We start from the raw sequence: 17,804 nt of genomic DNA, 5'->3' as shown, positions 1-17,804 counted from the left end.
TTTTTTTATTTAGTGACGAATTAAAGTTAATCGATGTTTGGCAACATGTATTGCGTGGTTTTTTAATCAGTGCAAACTTTTTTATTTGCCGACACTCCTGCGGGGCTGTGTCTGAGAAATACGACTTAAAAAAAATTAAGAAAAAATGAAAATTGTTAATGGCCCATTTATTTATTTATTTATTAAAATTTCTGGTGAGGGTTATACTTATATCTGTGTATGTATTTATGTTGACTTTGATAGATTAACCTAAAGGACTCATGTATATGATTTTCTTTTTCTTTTTTCTTTTCTTAACTCCGAATTGAACTATGCTTAAATTGGCATAACTTTTATATGTCCACGAAACTGACAAAACAAAGCACTTTCAAAGTCGGCACCGTCTGATCCAACAGCTTCATTCATGGAGAAATGTTCTTAATAAAACGGACTCATATGAAAAGTAATTACCTTTCTTGAGGTTGAAAGATCAAATCCTTACCCGCAACTGTGCAACTAAAAAAACACTGATGTGCACAGAATTCGAACACAACATGATACGAAAAGAATTCGATAAACGCACCTGATCTGAATGGCATGGCTTTCTCTTCAGATAGTATTCCACATTTGATTAGCTTTTCGACAGTTAGCCTGTAAGACATCAAACAACAATAATCGGCAGGATGGTGGACACAAGGCAAAACTTGTTCTACAAGAACGAAATTAGTGCATCATCACAAGGAGAATTATAAAAGCAGACTTAAATATGTTTCAACTAACATGTTCTCAGTCTCAGTTAACCAAATATTAACAGGCAGTATCTTCATTTTACATTCTGTAGACAGATATTATTGATATTATTGCCAGAACAAGAGAATTAAAAACAATGCAGTATTCGTACGTTACAATTTCCTAAACAACATGGAATTTCAATCCACCGAAATTTAAGTGTTCCTTTGCCCAATATAAGGAATGATTAGGATATGTCAGAGCTGCGCGTATATGTTTCAGCTCAAGCCATAATACCAAAAGAAAAAAAAAAGAAAAATCTCTTATTTCTCTGCCGCTAATAATATTATGAAAGGAAGGAGGGGAAAATGCAAAAGAAAACAGAGAACATTAGGAAAAAGAATTCATCAAAGTTTGAAGAGCAAACTTCAACTCATAGCTACCATAGCCGTCAGTATACATTCTGGCACAGTTTCATTATCATTATCAAAATGCTCGACGCATTGCTTTTTTCGGTTTCTTGACGAAACTCAGTCGAATTTGCTTCAGTCGTCTCCTCTTCCTCGCCATTTTTTCAGGCAGTGTCTCCCTCTTCTTCTCAGCCTTCTTTACCTTTGGCTTCTTTACATATCTTGGGTCCACCTGGTATGCTTTTGGAGCAACAGGCACTCCTGTTCTCTGGGCTTCATTAAAGAGTGAATTCGCTTTATCGAGACGATTGTGGGCACAAAATTTTCCCATCAATAGATCATACGTCTTGATCCCAGGTTCACACCCATCCTTCTTCATCTTTGCAAAAACAATCAGAGCATGATCAATTCTCTCGATCCCACACAAAATTTTCAGAAACTCATAATAAGCCTTCTTATCAAGTGCATCGCCATATCCTGCAGACCTCATCCTGTCAATCATTTCATCCCCCTCTGCAGTCCTTGCCGCTTGATACAAACTTCTAATCAAAATAAGGAACGTTTCAGCATTGGGTAGACATCCCCACTCCCCCATTCGACGAAATAAATTTACTGCATCAGAAGTTTTCCTAATCTTGCACAGATTGTTTATCAACACATTGAAAGTTTCCACATTTCGTGGAACCCCACGATAGTCCATTTCCACCAGAATTTCTTCAGCTTCAGATTGAAGCCTAAACGGATCCTTTTTCCTGCAAATCTTGCAAACACAGTCAAGCAGAGCATTATAGGCCATTGTCCCTAACTCAAACCCTCCCCTATACATCTCACCGGCCAATCTTTTTGCTTCATCAAGCTTCCCATCGACGCACCATCCTTTGATAAGAACATCGCACATTGCTTCATCAGGGAAAAATTCATTAGCCAAATCTTTGACCATCTTCTCCGCATGGCTCGCGCAGCCATTTTCACAGAGCTTCTCCACCACCATCCTTAGCGACTCTTTATCCCTCTTAAACCCATAATCCTTCTCCATTTTCTCAAAAAATGAGACCGCCTTCGTGGGTCGCCCGGCACGAACAAGCCGATCAATAGACGACCGCAGGGTTTTAGCCCCACTGACTCCATAACCTTTCACAAGAACCTCATGAATTGCATTGAAATCCTTTCTACGACCAAAATAATCAACAAAATACGAAATGGTATCGTCCGTGTGATGAAAATCGGGATTCGATACTAACCACTCGTTAAACCCTAAAACCGTTCGGCCAGCTTCTGAGGAGAGATTAAGCGTATTGAGAACTAACTCGGGATTCGGCTTAACATGCGAAAAGCTAAGTTCAAGGCGCTTCGTGATGGGAAGAGGATCCGAATCGGCGTCTTTAAGAAGCTCTGATGCAAGTGACTGCGATGTTTGATCCGAATGACCGGATTCAGACGAGAACGAATGAGAAATTGAAAGTTGCGACAGAGAATTAAACCTCAATGCCGCCCCATTGTGACCAAAATGGTGGAAGGGAGACGTCAAATTCCGATGTAAAAGAACACTGCGCGTCCGCTCATTGAAAGAACTGGAAGACGAACAAGCTGATAATGAAGAAGATGATGAAAGAGATCGAATAAAGTGCCTTCGAAGATACAGATACAGTAATGGCGTCATTGTTGTGGACGATGAGCTCTGAACAAAAACAGGAAACTCCCTTGGAAGAAACTCGCCGGTGGGAGCTACCAAAACCTAACCAGGAATCGAGGATCACGGAAGGGTCAATTGGGTCGGGCCGATGTTTCTGGGCTTTTATAAACGGGCTATCAGAATGGGCCCATAAGAAATTCGGCCCAAATTTCCCCTTGTTAATCAGACATGATGATGAAGCTGATTTGAGATATTTGGACGGTCGAATTTACCTTTTTGTCCTTAAAATGAGATGTTTTTTTTTAGACCTTAAAATGAGATGTATTATGGTTGATGTTGATGGAAAGTTTAATTTTAATTGAAAATAACTTTCAAATCTTCCTTGAGATATGTGCTTGATTTTAAATTGTTGATTTACGTTTTTTTTTATCTGAGTGATATTTTATTGAGGCTGATTCTTTCTTGGAAAAAAAAAAATCAAAAATCATTTTATATTACCTTCGCACTTGAAAATTAGGAATATATATTTTTAGTTACACTTTAGCTAACAAAATGGCCAATTTATCTGTCTTCGACCAAAATATGTATATACATTACGGTGTTGATTTGTTTGTGGACGTAAGAAAATGATAATAGATTTTAAAGAAAATTGGTGACGGTAAGGTTAATTACTATTAATTTGCGACCGTGAGATTTATTTGACGACCAAACGTATTTGCAGTATTACTTGTGGAACTTGACAAATAATGAAAAATCAAATCGATGAAATCACATGTGGTATTAAAATATTGGTTGGCATTTAACATTATCCTTAGTTTTAATATAGTAACTTTTATTTGTTTGGGCAGTATATGACAACTCAAATGGATCTATTTATCTCTCTATATATATAGCTTATATTATCATCTCTCTCTTATATATACATGTGTATCGATTAAATTACAAGTTCGAACTTTATTATGTATTTAACAAATTCCAAACTTATTGGATATTTTTTTAAAATCAATAGACATATAAGACACAAAATTCATATATCACTAACTTTTGGATTCTATATTTAATCGGCCTACGTTTTAGAAAGTTGATACAAAACTAAAAATTAACAAAAGTTGAAATATTTATTAAACATTTAAAAAAATTATAAAGGGGGAATGGATGATAAAATGAAAAGAGTGGGATATTGCCTGTTGGATAATGTTTGGTGTTGTGTGGTCGTAGGGGGCGGTGGGACAGTGAAGAAATCTGACAAAGGACTGTTTGGGAAACACATCGATTCAGGTGATAAAACTTTTATACACAGAAATGCCCCCACCTTCTACACAGGGGCAGGGAACTTACCTGAACCAGCCGCCATTTTGTCTGCTCATTAAGATTTTATTTAAACCACTCAGACACAGCCTTTTTTCTTTTCTTTTCTTTTCTTTTTTTTTTACCTTGGCATTTATTATTTTAACCACCCCTCTCTCCCCTTATTTACTTTTCATAACTTTGAAATTCGAATTTTACCCATTGCTTTTTACCATTCTGCTGTGCTTTGGGATTCTTGTAATTTTACTAATCTTCCATGTTCGTATTCAATAAAATTACAAATATATATATATATATATATGTAAAGCTTTCAATTCATTTTTTTTTTCTTAAATAGATTCATATTGTGCCCTTTTCATATAATACATGGACGGGGATTCCAAAATGATGATTATTAGAAATATGTGCTTCAATCCATTTAGTGGCGTTCAAATTAGTCATTTTAATTGAAGTTTTTTAGTAAGTCATACAATAATAATAATGGTACAAATTTATTCGATAGAAAACAAAAATACTGAAATGAATTGTTTTGATATAAAAATCTAACTAGTGACTGTAAATTTTAGATTAACTTCGAAACTGTAAAAATGTCAGACTTCTTGTGATTGATCATTTGAATTATTATTAACTTTTGAAAATATGTTCAAACTCACCTCTAGACTAAGATGGTAAAATAGTCTTTTGTTGGTTTGTACACTCAAAATTACAAACAAATTATGCACTATAAGATTTTGAAAATTAAATTTTTTAAATCGATGTATTTTTAACTTTTAAACTTTAATAATGGCTTTCAACAATGTGGTTGTTTAAATCAAACAACAAATTTATAATTATAGTGACGTTTTTGTTGTACACATAAGGACATGTCACGAATATATGTAAATGTATGTAGCTGAGTTCTTTTTAACACGTATTTATTTATTAAGGTATCGTCATCTTCTTGAAGTATGTCTATTGCTTGTATTTTAATTTGTATTATATATATTTTATTATTTTACATTTTTATTCAAATTTAAAAACTGTCTCGATAATTAAGTGCATCAATGATATCAAGAGAGACCATGTCGGTGACAATCGATTCATAGAACACTGAGGATGTATTTAGGAGTAATGATAAAAACGAGTTATTTAAAAAATATATAAATATATATATATATATATATATTTTTAAATATAATTGATTTTTCAAAACCAACGTATAAGTGATAAAGTGATTTTGAACTCTTCTAAAATCAATTTTAGTCCAAAAATGATTTTGCTAATCACTCCCAAACAAACATATATAAACGAAAATAAATTGTGAGAATAGATTATAGTATTTTGTTTATCATAATTTTTCGGTTCTTGCATGTGGGAAATAGTTAGGTTTTATGTGGAATAAGTTCGAGATTCTTTTAGCATTATTTCACCACTTTATTTTGTTTATTCGAATCCGCCACAATTTTTTTAATTAGGTATATGAGTAACATTTATTAATGTTTCTTAATCAAGCATTTTCATTTGTCTGGTTCTCATTATTGAAAATAACCTTAAACTAATGGCTTGTTTCCAAATTAATTGTAAGGCAGAGGGAACAAAATTAGATAATGGTAAAAAAAAAAAATTATTTATTGTGTGTGTATATATATAGTTTCTTATTTTATAGCCAACATTTTAAAAGTTATTTCGATAAAATAAAAGCAATTTTATAATTAAAACCCTCAAATCGATATCGTCTAATCACTGATATAAATATTAGAAGTAATTATTGTCATTATAAATATTCATTTATTGGTATACTAACAAATATTCATTTATTCGGGTTTTATTATAATTTTTTTTAGATATGTCTATTGATAGTATTGTAATTTATGGTGCATTTTATATTTTTCAATATTATAAATTTATTAAATATTTAAAATTTTAACATAGAAAAAACAATGAAGATATAAATTGTTTTACTTTTCTCCCCTTGAAATGTAAATCAAACGCAAAAAAATAATAATTCGTAAAATACATTTTTTTATCATAATTGGTCCCTAAAGTTTCAAAATGAACACTTTTGGTCTTTGAAGTTTAAAGTAGATGTCAAATTGGTCCCTGAAATTTTAAAATGAACATTTTTGGTCCATGAAGTTTGAGAAATAGTTATAAATGATCCATGATTTTTTTTACTGTTAATTAATTAATATTAAAATGATATTGCAAATTGTAATTAAATGATTATGTCCTAGCGAACGATGGTGGCAAAGACGTGGTGGTCGTCGGAAAATGGTAGGAGAAAGAGAGCGAAGAGATGAGGAGATGAGAGAGAAAAAGTATAAAAGTACCATCACCTACACATATATTATTTAATTAATATAATCTGCCACATCAGCAACTACAATAAACAATTTAATTGCAATTTGCAATGTCATTTTAATATTAATTAATTAACAGTAAAAAAATCAGTGACCATTTAAAACTATTTCTCAAATTTCATGGACCAAGTTGACATCTACTTTAAATTTCAATGACCAAAAGTGTTCATTTTGAAACTTCAGAGACCAATTAGACACCTATCTCAAATTTCAGGAGCAAAAAATGTTCATTTTGAAATTTTATAGACCAAGTAGACATCTGCCTCAAACCTCAAAATCAAAAATGTATTTTTCCAAAAAATAATCATCAAATTGGCGGATAGGCCAGTTTTCCAAGTTTTTGCTTCAATAAATATATTTGTTTACTCTTTTCGTACTTTTTATTTTGTTAGTACTGTTCTAGAATAGTCATGTCAAAAGAATGTTTGAATATATATATATATATATATATATATATATTTATTTATTTATTTATTTAATAGAGCATTAAATACTAATTTTATTATCTTTGTCTTGAAATTATGATTTCTAACTTTTTTTTAATTATTTAACAAAATCATAGATAAATGCATACTTTGATAATTTATTTGATGGGTGGATATGCATATGGAAAATATTTAAAAATTAAGTTTAAATATTATTTTGATTCATGTACTCTCAACTTTAATTTATTTTGATTCATGTATTTTAAAATTTTTTATTTTGATTTCAACCTAATTAATAGTTAAATTTGTAATGTCGTCCCTCATTCAATACCATATCAAATGAACCATCTTTTGAGTGTGTGATTTTTTTGGTACAACAAATTTGAAATATGATGGTTTGAACAACCTCAAGAAAAATAATAACCGTTAATTACCGTTAAGCTATGCTCATATTGAATCAATTTGAGTCAATATAATTTCAACCAATGACCCATTGTTATTCATTAATTTTCTATTTCATTTATTTCGATCATAATTTTATTATGATACTTTTTTTACTAAATATTTTGAAATGGAACCAAAAAGTTATATTAAAGAGTTTCTAATATATATAAATTTTGTGTTCAACTTTGACCAGTAGATACCTAATTGGTAACTTTTTATAAGTGCGGAAAATAAATATTTTGAAAGTACACGGATTAAAATAAACAAATGTCAAAAGTACATGAACCTAAAACAAATCAAAGTAAAACGTTAAAGGACCACAATAGTATTTAAATGATTAAAATATTAGTTTTGACATGTACTTCCAACGTTGATTAATTTTAGTCCCTATACTTTCAAAATGTTGGTTATTGTATTTTCAATTTTGGTTTATTTGAGCCACGCACTTACAAAATGTTCAATTTGGTCCCTTTAAATTTAAAAGTGACAATTTTGGTCATTTAATTTTATACTTAATCTCATTTTTCTGTCACAATTTCGATACGACCTTAAAATCAATATATTTCTTAAAATGTAAACATTACTTTATACTAAAAAGTTTCCGTTATTTTTAAAAGTACAGAAATTGAAATTAACATTTCCAAAGTACATAGACTAAAATAAACAAAAATTGAAAATTACACAGAATACAATGGTATTTTAACATATTTAAATCTAAAAATAAAATATAAGTGTCAAACAACATAACTTAACAATCTGATACGTAGAATGCATAGATAGAACTTAAAAATTTGTAGTCATACTTAACCTACAAAAACATGTGGATAGTAGGCTTGAGATTTCACATCTTAAAATGGATATAGAAATAAAATTATATTAAATAAATTGACAAAACAATTACAAAAAAAAGTATAATATATTTTTAAAAGCTAGATACGGAAAGAAAAAAAAATCAAGAGACAATATTTGAATATCATGATTTAAATATTATAGATACCGTTATTATTTATTGTTCTCTAAAAATTTAAATTAAAAAAAATTGAACTTTAAATTAAACATTGAAAATTTGTATGTTATATTTACTTCATATTATAAAAAAATGATAAAGTAATATTTCTATGTTTGTTGTTTATAAATTTTACACAATGTTTATAAATATTTATTAAAGAAAAAAAACGAGATACATCAACGGTTACCACTTATAAAATAAAATCCCAAATCAGAAGGGGGAAGATAACATTGTTATCGTTCTTCATTTTCCCTCCCCACAGTCACAATCAGAATTCAGAGCCTTTTGAGAAATGCAATTACTTATATAATATATAATATTAATATATAAAGAAGAAATCCGTGTCGTCGATGGCAAATCGAAGCGGGTCCTCCTGGTTCATCAGAAGTGGCAAAATTTTGAAGTTTTTTAAACCACTCGCGATCCATGGCCTCATTCTAATGGCCCCAAAGAGCAAAGGTTGAAAATTTTCAGGCAATTAATTTTTCTTCTACTTTTTTTTTTGTTGGTCTCGCAACTTATTTTTCAACATTTTTCTTTTTACATAACGGCATTTTCTCATCTCCATTTCTCCCCTTCCTTCGTCCCCCTCCCCTCTCCCAGCCATATTTATACAACACGCTCGAAAAATTTGTTTTTTTGGCTTATATTTGCATGAATGAATGAAACTTGATGAGCCCTTCACCCTGAAAATCCCAATAAATCATATCCCAGAAGAAAGCCATCGTTGTCTTTATTTTCCCCCTGATTTCATTTTCCCGACAAAAAAAGAAAAAAAGGAAAAAAAAATCCCTTCTCGCATTCCCTTGTCTTGCCCACTACTTTTTTTGTTTGGTTGCCTCTTCCCTTTCCTCCGATTCCCCGACATAAAAAGATGAGGTGGGAAAGGGTCCAGCCACTCTCCAGACAGGGCCAAGATGGAGCTCTGGGAGAGATATCCGGGCCCGGTAAGAGGTGGGGTCACACTTGCAACGCCATTAAAGAAGGAAGGTATCTCTATGTCTTTGGGGGATATGGGAAAGACAACTGCCAGACTAATCAAGTGCACGTATTTGACTCGGGTATGGAGCTTTTGCTTTTTTTTTTCCTTCCCTTTTCTCATAACCTTTCTGTTCCTGAAGGTGGGAAATAGCTTGGTTTAACATTGTTGTTCATGTCTGTAGCTGTTTGAGATTTTTTTTGAATACCCTTTTCAGTAATGTTTGACCCCTCTCTGTTTGTTTTTGGTGGTATTCTTTGTTAGTGTTCCTTAATCAAGCACTTTCCTATGTCCTGTTGTCTTTTTTTGCTTTTTAGGAGACTTTGATGGCAAAAGATTTCAGTTGAAATGAGCTTGGTTTTAGTGGCAATCGCTATTGTAAATTGCATGTGGTTTGCTGTGGTATTAAAGTGGAAAAGCATTCAATTCCTAGGAATTACTTGTTTTTGATCTTGTCCTCCTGCCCCCCTTTTGAACCATTTATTATTTATTTGTTTGTATTTTGGTTTTAGATGTGCGTGATTATTTTAGGCCCCGGTTGATAACGATTGCATTTTTTTAGTTTTTAGAAATTATATTGTTTCCTCGCTATTTTCTTTGGTATGTTTTTTACCTTTCTCAAAAGGCATTTTTTTGAATTTAAATTTAAAAAACAAATACAAATTTTTGAAAACTCCTCCTTTTGGTTTTCGAAATTTGGTTTAGATTATGATTTTTTTTGGCTTAAAAAGTAGATAACAAAATGAAGAAATATGTAGCTGGAAGTAGTGTTGGTAAGATTAATTGGTTACTAAACACAAAAGTATACATGCATGTGTATTATCCTTCCTCATTTAGATTGCTGATTTGCAGCAAAACAAAGATGGAGTCAGCCTGTGATGAAAGGAAGTCCACCCACTCCAAGGGACAGTCACACCTGTACCACAGTTGGTGACAATCTTTTTGTTTTTGGGGGTACTGATGGGATGAACCCTCTTAAGGATTTACATGTTCTAGACACCTGTAAGTTAATTTTCCTCCATTTTGTTCTCCTAACTGTTTTGATACATGAATATTCTAGTGTCCTCAAAGTTATATGATCCTTTATGTTTGGCTGTTTTCTTGCAGAAAAAAAAAAGTTTCTATGGCTATGAGAATCAAATAATGTATTTAACTTTCTTTAGTTAACTGCTCCAGTTTTCTGTGTTTATTAGCTTTGGAATGCTAAATATTGGAATGTGGCTATACATGTTATTGAAAAATTTGCATAATTGCTTCATTTCTAGCTGTGGATACATGGATTTGTCCAAGTATAAGAGGTGAGGGGCCGGAGGCACGAGAGGGTCATAGCGCGGCCCTTGTTGGCAAACGACTCTTCATTTTTGGTGGTTGTGGCAAATCTACCAGCAACAATGATGAAGTGTACTATAATGATCTCTACATATTGAATACAGGTAATACTTTTTGCTTGTAAATTGAATCCAATAATTCTGGCAAATACCAATTTGTGACTATTTAGGACTTTTTTTAAACTTTTCAACAGATTATGCCTAAGCTAGTCTAAACACTTATTATTATAGAAAAATTTTCTTTTTGTAGTTTCATGTCATTTCAACAGAACTGTGGGAATGCAGTAAGGATTATTTACACTTACATGGGTTTATTTTTTTCTGGGAAACATTTAGAAAATTGTAATGCTCGATGGTCTGTGTTTTGCTGGATTGTGATACGTGTTTGGTTCTCTATTAATTAAAAATACTGCATGAGGGCTTGAGGGAAGTGTATTCCTTCTGTATATCTTCTTTCTGCCTTAGCCAAATCTAAAGGGTATGTTATAAAGTGCTCAAGCTTTTCTTTATGCACATTGCCACCTGTATCATGATCTTGATTGTATAGGTAATAATTGGTGTGGTCTGGATTACTTTTATTACAGCCTCAAATGCCTGTTAATGTAGAAAATTTTCCCTATATTTCTAGAGACATTTGTATGGAAACAAGCTACAACATCTGGGACTCCGCCGTCTCCACGCGATAGCCATACTTGCTCATCCTGGAAGAATAAGGTTATAGTTATCGGTGGCGAAGATGCGCACGACTATTATTTGTCAGATGTCCACATCCTCGACACAGGTTGTTATCATTTTTTTCAAGTCACCTTGCTATCAATCACGTCGCTGATAGTAGATGTTCATACAATATATGCTGTGTCTTATATATCCTGATTTTCTGTTTGGCATTTTATTATAGATACTCTAGTGTGGACAGAGCTGAACACTTCAGGACAAGTATTAACGCCCCGTGCTGGTCATACAACCATAGCATTTGGAAAGAGCTTGTTCGTTTTTGGTGGATTTACAGATGCCCAAAATCTATACAATGACCTCTATATGCTCGATATTGGTATGTGTAAATTCCTCAATAGCACCTTTGTAGAAAAAATGGAAAATAAGCTTGTCTGTAGTGGCATGAGGCATTTGCTACATTTATTGATGCTTGTCCGAGTTTTCCCCAAGTTGAATAGATACTGAATGCTGAGGGGCACAAACTGTCTTAATTTTTAGATAGTTCCTGAAAGATTCATATGTATAGAAGGTAGATCTTGATCATTTGGCTAAAATTTAGGAGTTGAATCTCTTTACAGAACTTCCTTATTTGTACATAGAGGTTGATGATTTTTCCATTGTCATATATTTTTGCTTTGGTAATTATATAGTGAAATATTATATATTGTAGATTAAAACTTATAATTCCACTTCCATTTACGATCTTCAATACTTGGTGTAGAAACTGGTGTATGGACCAAGATCACAACTATGGGTGATGGGCCTTCTGCTAGATTTTCAGTGGCTGGGGACTGTTTAGATCCCTACAAAGTTGGCGTACTCGCTCTTTTAGGCGGTTGCAACAAGAGTCTTGAGGCTCTCGACGATATGTTTTACTTGTTCACAGGTTTATCCTCTTGTCATTTTTCAATTTGGCAAATGGTTATGGAAATTACACCACATAATACCTCATCTTTGTACTTACCAATGGCAAAGGACACTAGGATTGCTTGTTGACCTTGATCCTTTCACAATCATTGAACCATTGAAGTGTGTATGGTCTCGGGTGGGGCTTGGTCTTCAATTGTAATTGATCCACCAAGGTTGAACTTACCATATTAATACAACTTCCTCCATCGATGACGTATCATTCTTTAAATGTTGACCTTTCTTGAATCATAGTATCTTCCATATGATTCCATGGTTGTAAATAATTTGCGAGTAATTTTCCTTTCAGGACTTGCTAGGGAAAATGAGAGGAAACTAGAGAAGTTGTCTTTGAGAAAGCAATTGAAATTGAAGTGTCAAGAACAGAATCTAAATGCAATTCATGGAAGAGCCATGGTACAAATTGGAGTTAGTGCTGATGTGTACCAACCAATCACTGTGCAAGGCTATGAGATTCCATGTAAGGATGTTCCTCTTGTAGTATTCCATGTTATAGTTCTTTGCTAAAAGTTGTATACATTTTCCAAACTCATGAAGGTACCTTTTCTCTGTTATGTACACCTCTAATGGCAATGGAAAGTTGGTTTAGTGAACACACCTTTCAAGATGTGTGCTTATTGCTTGCCTCGGGAATCTTAGTGTTTGATGGTAGTGCAATGGAAACAAGTTTTCAAGTTGATTCGATTTTCTTTTTTGTGATTATCAAGCATACGGCTTCTCGGTGGGCTTCTACATACCAAAAGGCTTTTTGTATTTACAGTCTTTTTTTTTTATTATGCAAGATTGGAAAGCTGTGATTGTATAGTCCTTAGGGGAGGCCGCCTTTAGGTTGTTTTGGCCATTTTTTGGGTGTTTTATCTAATATACCTCTTTTGTCTCTTATCAAAAAAAAAAAAAAAGACAAAAAAGATTTTCTTTTTTTCTTTCTTTATTATTTTTATTTTTTTAAGTGTTTCTTTTAGTAATAAGCAGGCTTTTATTAAAAGCTACAAAGGAAGAGGGGCCAATAAACCACCCAAAAATAAGAGAGTTTTTAAAAGCTACTCTAATTGGTGTTAACGGAAATTTTTTATTTACATGGAAAGGTTGAGAGCATACACCAAGAGAAACCCACAAATTTGATGATCTCTTAAAGCTCAGCCCACCATCTAGTGTGTCTCGAAAAGTTCTATGTATGATGTCTTTCCAACCATATTTCCCATGAGGTAGCCATAACTGCTCATCACCAAAGAGTTTCAGCCATGCATAGTGAAGAGATGCCCAAAACAAACTTTTTAAAGGTGATTACAGTGCTAATATTGCCATACGGTATGGAAATAGCTATAAGGAAGCATGTAATGGACTTAGCAGTAATGACATAACAATATGACAAGTGATTGTTACTATTTTATGGAATGATGGCATGATTCTGACTGAACTCTGATGGCATGATGCTCTAATGTGCAGACAAACAAAGTTTTCCATTGAACCAATCTCAGCATCTTCAAGGAAAGAAAACATTTCAAGCTAAGGTTACAGAAAGCATACCAAATGGATACACAATCGAAACTGTCATTGATGGGAAACCTCTGCGCGGAATATTGTTTTCCAACAAACCAATCCCTACTCACTTTGCTCATCCTAGTACTATTAGGTCAGACTGATGGCTAAAAATGTTCATTTTATTCAAGTAATTATACCTCATGTCAGGCACTTGTCGATCTCTTCCTTTTCTTGTAATGTTATGGTTTAAAACTTGAAATCCTGAAACCAGGAAGAGGACTTTTGGAGATATTGGCACAGTATCGAATGGTGATATCAACATCAAGTCAAAGACTTCTCGATCAACCAAGCAAGATGAAGTAGATAATAGAGAACAGGATGGGAGTAATATAAAGGCGTCTGCTACACATGAACCGGAGATGGTTGTCTCTCCTACCATGCCCGTGAAAGATCCAGCATCTTCTGATGCTTCTCTACCATCCAAGGTGACACCATCCCTTTCCATTTCCTTATCCTTTTCTTTTACCCATTGTTATTATTCATTAATTTGAAGAAGCTTTCTCTGTGAACATAACTAATATTGAATTGAAATGGGAAAAAAGTTATTACTTCCATTATTATTCATCTTATTGTTTGACTTTGGATGTCGTGACACGTGCTGGCCATTTAGTGAAAATACAGTGAGGCTTTATCCATTCCAGCTATTAGCTTATAATTTATGTATTGATAGACCTCCTAAGATGTTCATTTCTTAGTGTGTTGTTTTTGTATATATACGAGTGTGTATATATATATATATATATATATATATATATATATATATATATTTGTGAACTAGATAGTATTTTCAGAAGTGTAAGATACACCTTAAGGTAACAAACTTCTTTTCTGTTATTAGAGCCAACAAAACAGCCTACGGCAGGGGGATGAGAGCCCCCTCCCTAAAAATGCTGTTTGTCTAAATTTCTAATGAATAATAACAAATATATTACCAAAGTCTTAAGGCCAATATGTCTAAATTTCTGTGGTTGGGATTAGTAGTGAAGGAGAAAAGCTCTTGTGGGTCGATCAACGTTCTGGATAGCATTAAAGACTGACATTGGTGCAACTTGTGCGCTCAGGTTCCCACCTTATGTTGAAATATGAATTCTTATACTTATTGGTGTCAAATTTTCTTAAGGGTGGCTAACAAGTTATCCAAGTGAAAACTTTTTGGGGGTCCAATTCTGGTTCATTTTCAGGAACTCAAGTAAAGGGAACTTTATCTTTCCTAAGCGGAGTCCATTTGTTAGTTCGGACTCCTGGCTGGTTTGTTGTATGTCCTTTAGTTTCTTTCAAGATTGGCTTCTCATAGAAAATGATCTTTTGTATGCTGAATGTTGGGATGGAAGGAACTTTGACCTTCACGAAAGCGTTGGATGGCATTCCCTTTGGTTCTTTCTCTTCTAGATTTTTTTGTGTGGATTTATCTATAGGGGAGGATGATATACATCTAGATCTGTGCAGTCAAAAGATTAAGATTTTTCTTTGATGTTTTTTTCGAGGAGGAATCAATTCCTGAGAAAAGTCTAAGATAGAAATCTAGACCTCCTTCCCCTACTTGGACAAGGAAATTGCAGATCACTTGTTAAGGGTGAGGCTACAATGGTGTGCGCTCCTCAACACATTTGGCCTGGCAAGTATCCAAATAAAGTCAAGTTCTTCTCAAGGGAGCATAACGACGGAGCTTAAATAGCCACGACCAGATTCAAAAAGAAAAACCAAGCCATTTGCATGTCTCGTCCCTAGGATGATGTCCTTTATGCTAGAGAGATTCGGAGTCAGGTCACCTTTTCCTTAGTTGCTCTTGGAAATTTACTCGTGCCTTCTGCATGGCCCTTCTCATGGACATCATCAATCTCCTTTCAGATAAAGAAAAGAATATTATTTGGCTTCAATTGGAGGAGATTATGTACAACTATTTCGTGTAATTATATTTAGTTGCAAGGTTGAGGCCAAGACACACGAATGACACGTTTTTAACGAGGGCGAATCAAAAGTCTACTTATCTAGGAATTCTATCACCTATAGTTTCACATCATTTTTTTTCTTTGATTTCTCGGAATTGATGCCATGTGACTTACGCTATAGATCCCTATAACTAGGACTCGTTGCCTGGGTTGAGCAACACAGTGACCAGTATAGGGCTTGGACCCAATACCTCATAGTCGGTGATACCACAAGGCCCAAGGATGAAACCATCTCAACTAAAAAGAACACTTTTAATAACTCTCCCAATTTACCCCTACCAGAGAAGATTCCTTAAAGATGGGGTTTAGAATTTTCTTCTTCAAGTGCTGGTTTTGCTTGTAATTATTTATCTCTACTTGTAAGGGAATCTTTGCGAATAAAGTTATTCCTTGCTGTTTTCTTTTTCTGATAAAGCTCCATATGAGAGTCGTGAAAAAAGTTAATCTATCTATGGCACCGGCATTGTTCATACCATGACCATGAGAACATCATCACCATTTTATTAACTTGCAATATTACAATATTTTTTTTCTCTTTTCAGGTGAGTTCGAGTCCAGAATTGCCTCCTTCGAGTCTAAAGGATATTCCAATGCATGTTGCAATGGATATCGACATTGAAGTTTCGGGAGATACGAAGACAAATGAAGCACTGGATTCCAAGACAGACGTTCAGCAAGAAAGTATACCAGCAGCGGCAGCTCCAGACAAGGAAACTATTGCCTTCTTTCCCGACCAAGGTACGGTTGTACGACGAAATGGCCTATGTTGTATCACCTTGTCTTCTAATCATTGTTTCTCTATCAGATGACAGAAGGCCTGCTGCTATTGGGGAGGCAATCGAAGTTTTGAAGTAACCATCAAAACGACAAACGGGCAACGGAATGCAATTGTGAAGATAATCCATAGTGCACTAAACCTCTAGCCATTTGTACATTCATAGGAGAGCACAGATGCACACTAGGAAACTGCTGTGACCTACCATCTTCTAAGTTCTAACACATCTAAATCTGATCATGTCGAATCCTTTCGATGATTTTGATTCTTTTCCTCGTGCTAATTCGGGTTGTACGTAGTAGTTATATCATTAGAGTTCGGCGAAAAGTTTTCTAGTTTGTCCATTTGAACGATCCATCCATCATCCATTCGCTCTTTTGCAGATTCTTGTAGACTGCCATTCTTGCTTCAAGGAGGAATGGACCGTCGTTCAGCAGCAAACGTTTTCTTCTTCTTCTAGCTTTGTGTTTCATTAGCTGCTGAAGCCCTGTTCACTTCTAGTTTTCTAGTTGCCACCTCTTGTGTACTGGGAAAAAAATTAGGCATTACATTAGGAGTTGGAAATGTTTATGTTCTTATGAGATTCTTCTTAAAGGAAATTGCAGCACTGTAGTTTTTCCCCATGGAAATTACAACTTTTGTGATAGTTTTGTTCAGTTTCTGAACCAAGCCCTAGGGAAGAAGTATGGGTGTGCATGGTTTGACCGAACCGTACTATTCGATCTGCTGTATGTGCAAACTGAATGGGTTTTCTTTTTGTACAAACACGCTTGAAAATCGAATTGGTTTGGTTTGGTTCGGTTTTTATTTGTGGCTTAAATATTGTGTCATTTTCATTTACATATTTAATTTTAATTTCAATCATTTAAGCTCTAATTTAGTTTTTTTCCTTTCAAGTCCAGCTTAGATTCTGCATTTGGATTAAAATTTAAGCTATACTTAATAAGCTTGTTAGCATATTTGACTTTGCCCAAATTAAATGTTACTTCTTTTTTAAATTCATTTTTTTATTATTTTAAAAAATGGTTGATATGGTTTCAACAATATATACATCTCTCTATGAAAATTATGTTTTAGATTTGATGGCAAGTAAAATTAAATAATGTGAAACTCTAGGTGATAGAGTTGATTAACAAAATTTTCTAATTTTCTGGACAAGCATGCGAGATCATCATCATTTAATTGAATGATGTTATTGGGAAATTTAATAACGTGATCGCAATTTTTTTAAATAAAAAAGAAAAATTACAATCATGCACTAAACTTTTAAAGTTTCACTTCACAATTAATCAATTAATACATTTTTATCTCTTA

General features: G+C 33.5%; 2 protein-coding genes across 2 annotated transcripts; one reads left to right on the top strand and one right to left on the bottom strand.

Annotated features, from left to right (window-relative positions):
- Positions 1-877: 877 nt before the first annotated feature.
- PNM1 (Pentatricopeptide repeat (PPR) superfamily protein) lies at positions 878-2,873 on the bottom strand. Its single transcript, XM_022279756.2, has one exon. The coding sequence runs from the start codon at positions 2,776-2,778 to the stop codon at positions 1,195-1,197; it is 1,584 nt and encodes a 527-aa protein (XP_022135448.1). The 5' UTR covers positions 2,779-2,873; the 3' UTR covers positions 878-1,194.
- Positions 2,874-8,655: 5,782 nt separating this feature from the next.
- Positions 8,656-17,297, top strand: LOC111007304 (uncharacterized). The gene is made up of 11 exons (XM_022279617.2): positions 8,656-9,337; positions 10,108-10,257; positions 10,521-10,688; positions 11,212-11,364; positions 11,482-11,634; positions 12,019-12,183; positions 12,514-12,684; positions 13,671-13,857; positions 13,978-14,191; positions 16,258-16,453; positions 16,521-17,297. The coding sequence occupies exons 1-11, from the start codon at positions 9,151-9,153 to the stop codon at positions 16,568-16,570; spliced, it is 1,794 nt and encodes a 597-aa protein (XP_022135309.1). The 5' UTR covers positions 8,656-9,150; the 3' UTR covers positions 16,571-17,297.
- Positions 17,298-17,804: the final 507 nt, after the last annotated feature.

The sequence above is a fragment of the Momordica charantia genome (genome assembly GCF_013281855.1).
Source record: "Momordica charantia cultivar OHB3-1 chromosome 6 unlocalized genomic scaffold, Mcharantia_2.0 BLBB01000006.1, whole genome shotgun sequence".
In the NCBI taxonomy this organism is placed as follows: domain Eukaryota; kingdom Viridiplantae; phylum Streptophyta; class Magnoliopsida; order Cucurbitales; family Cucurbitaceae; genus Momordica; species Momordica charantia.
This window is presented reverse-complemented; position numbering and strand designations above follow the sequence as displayed.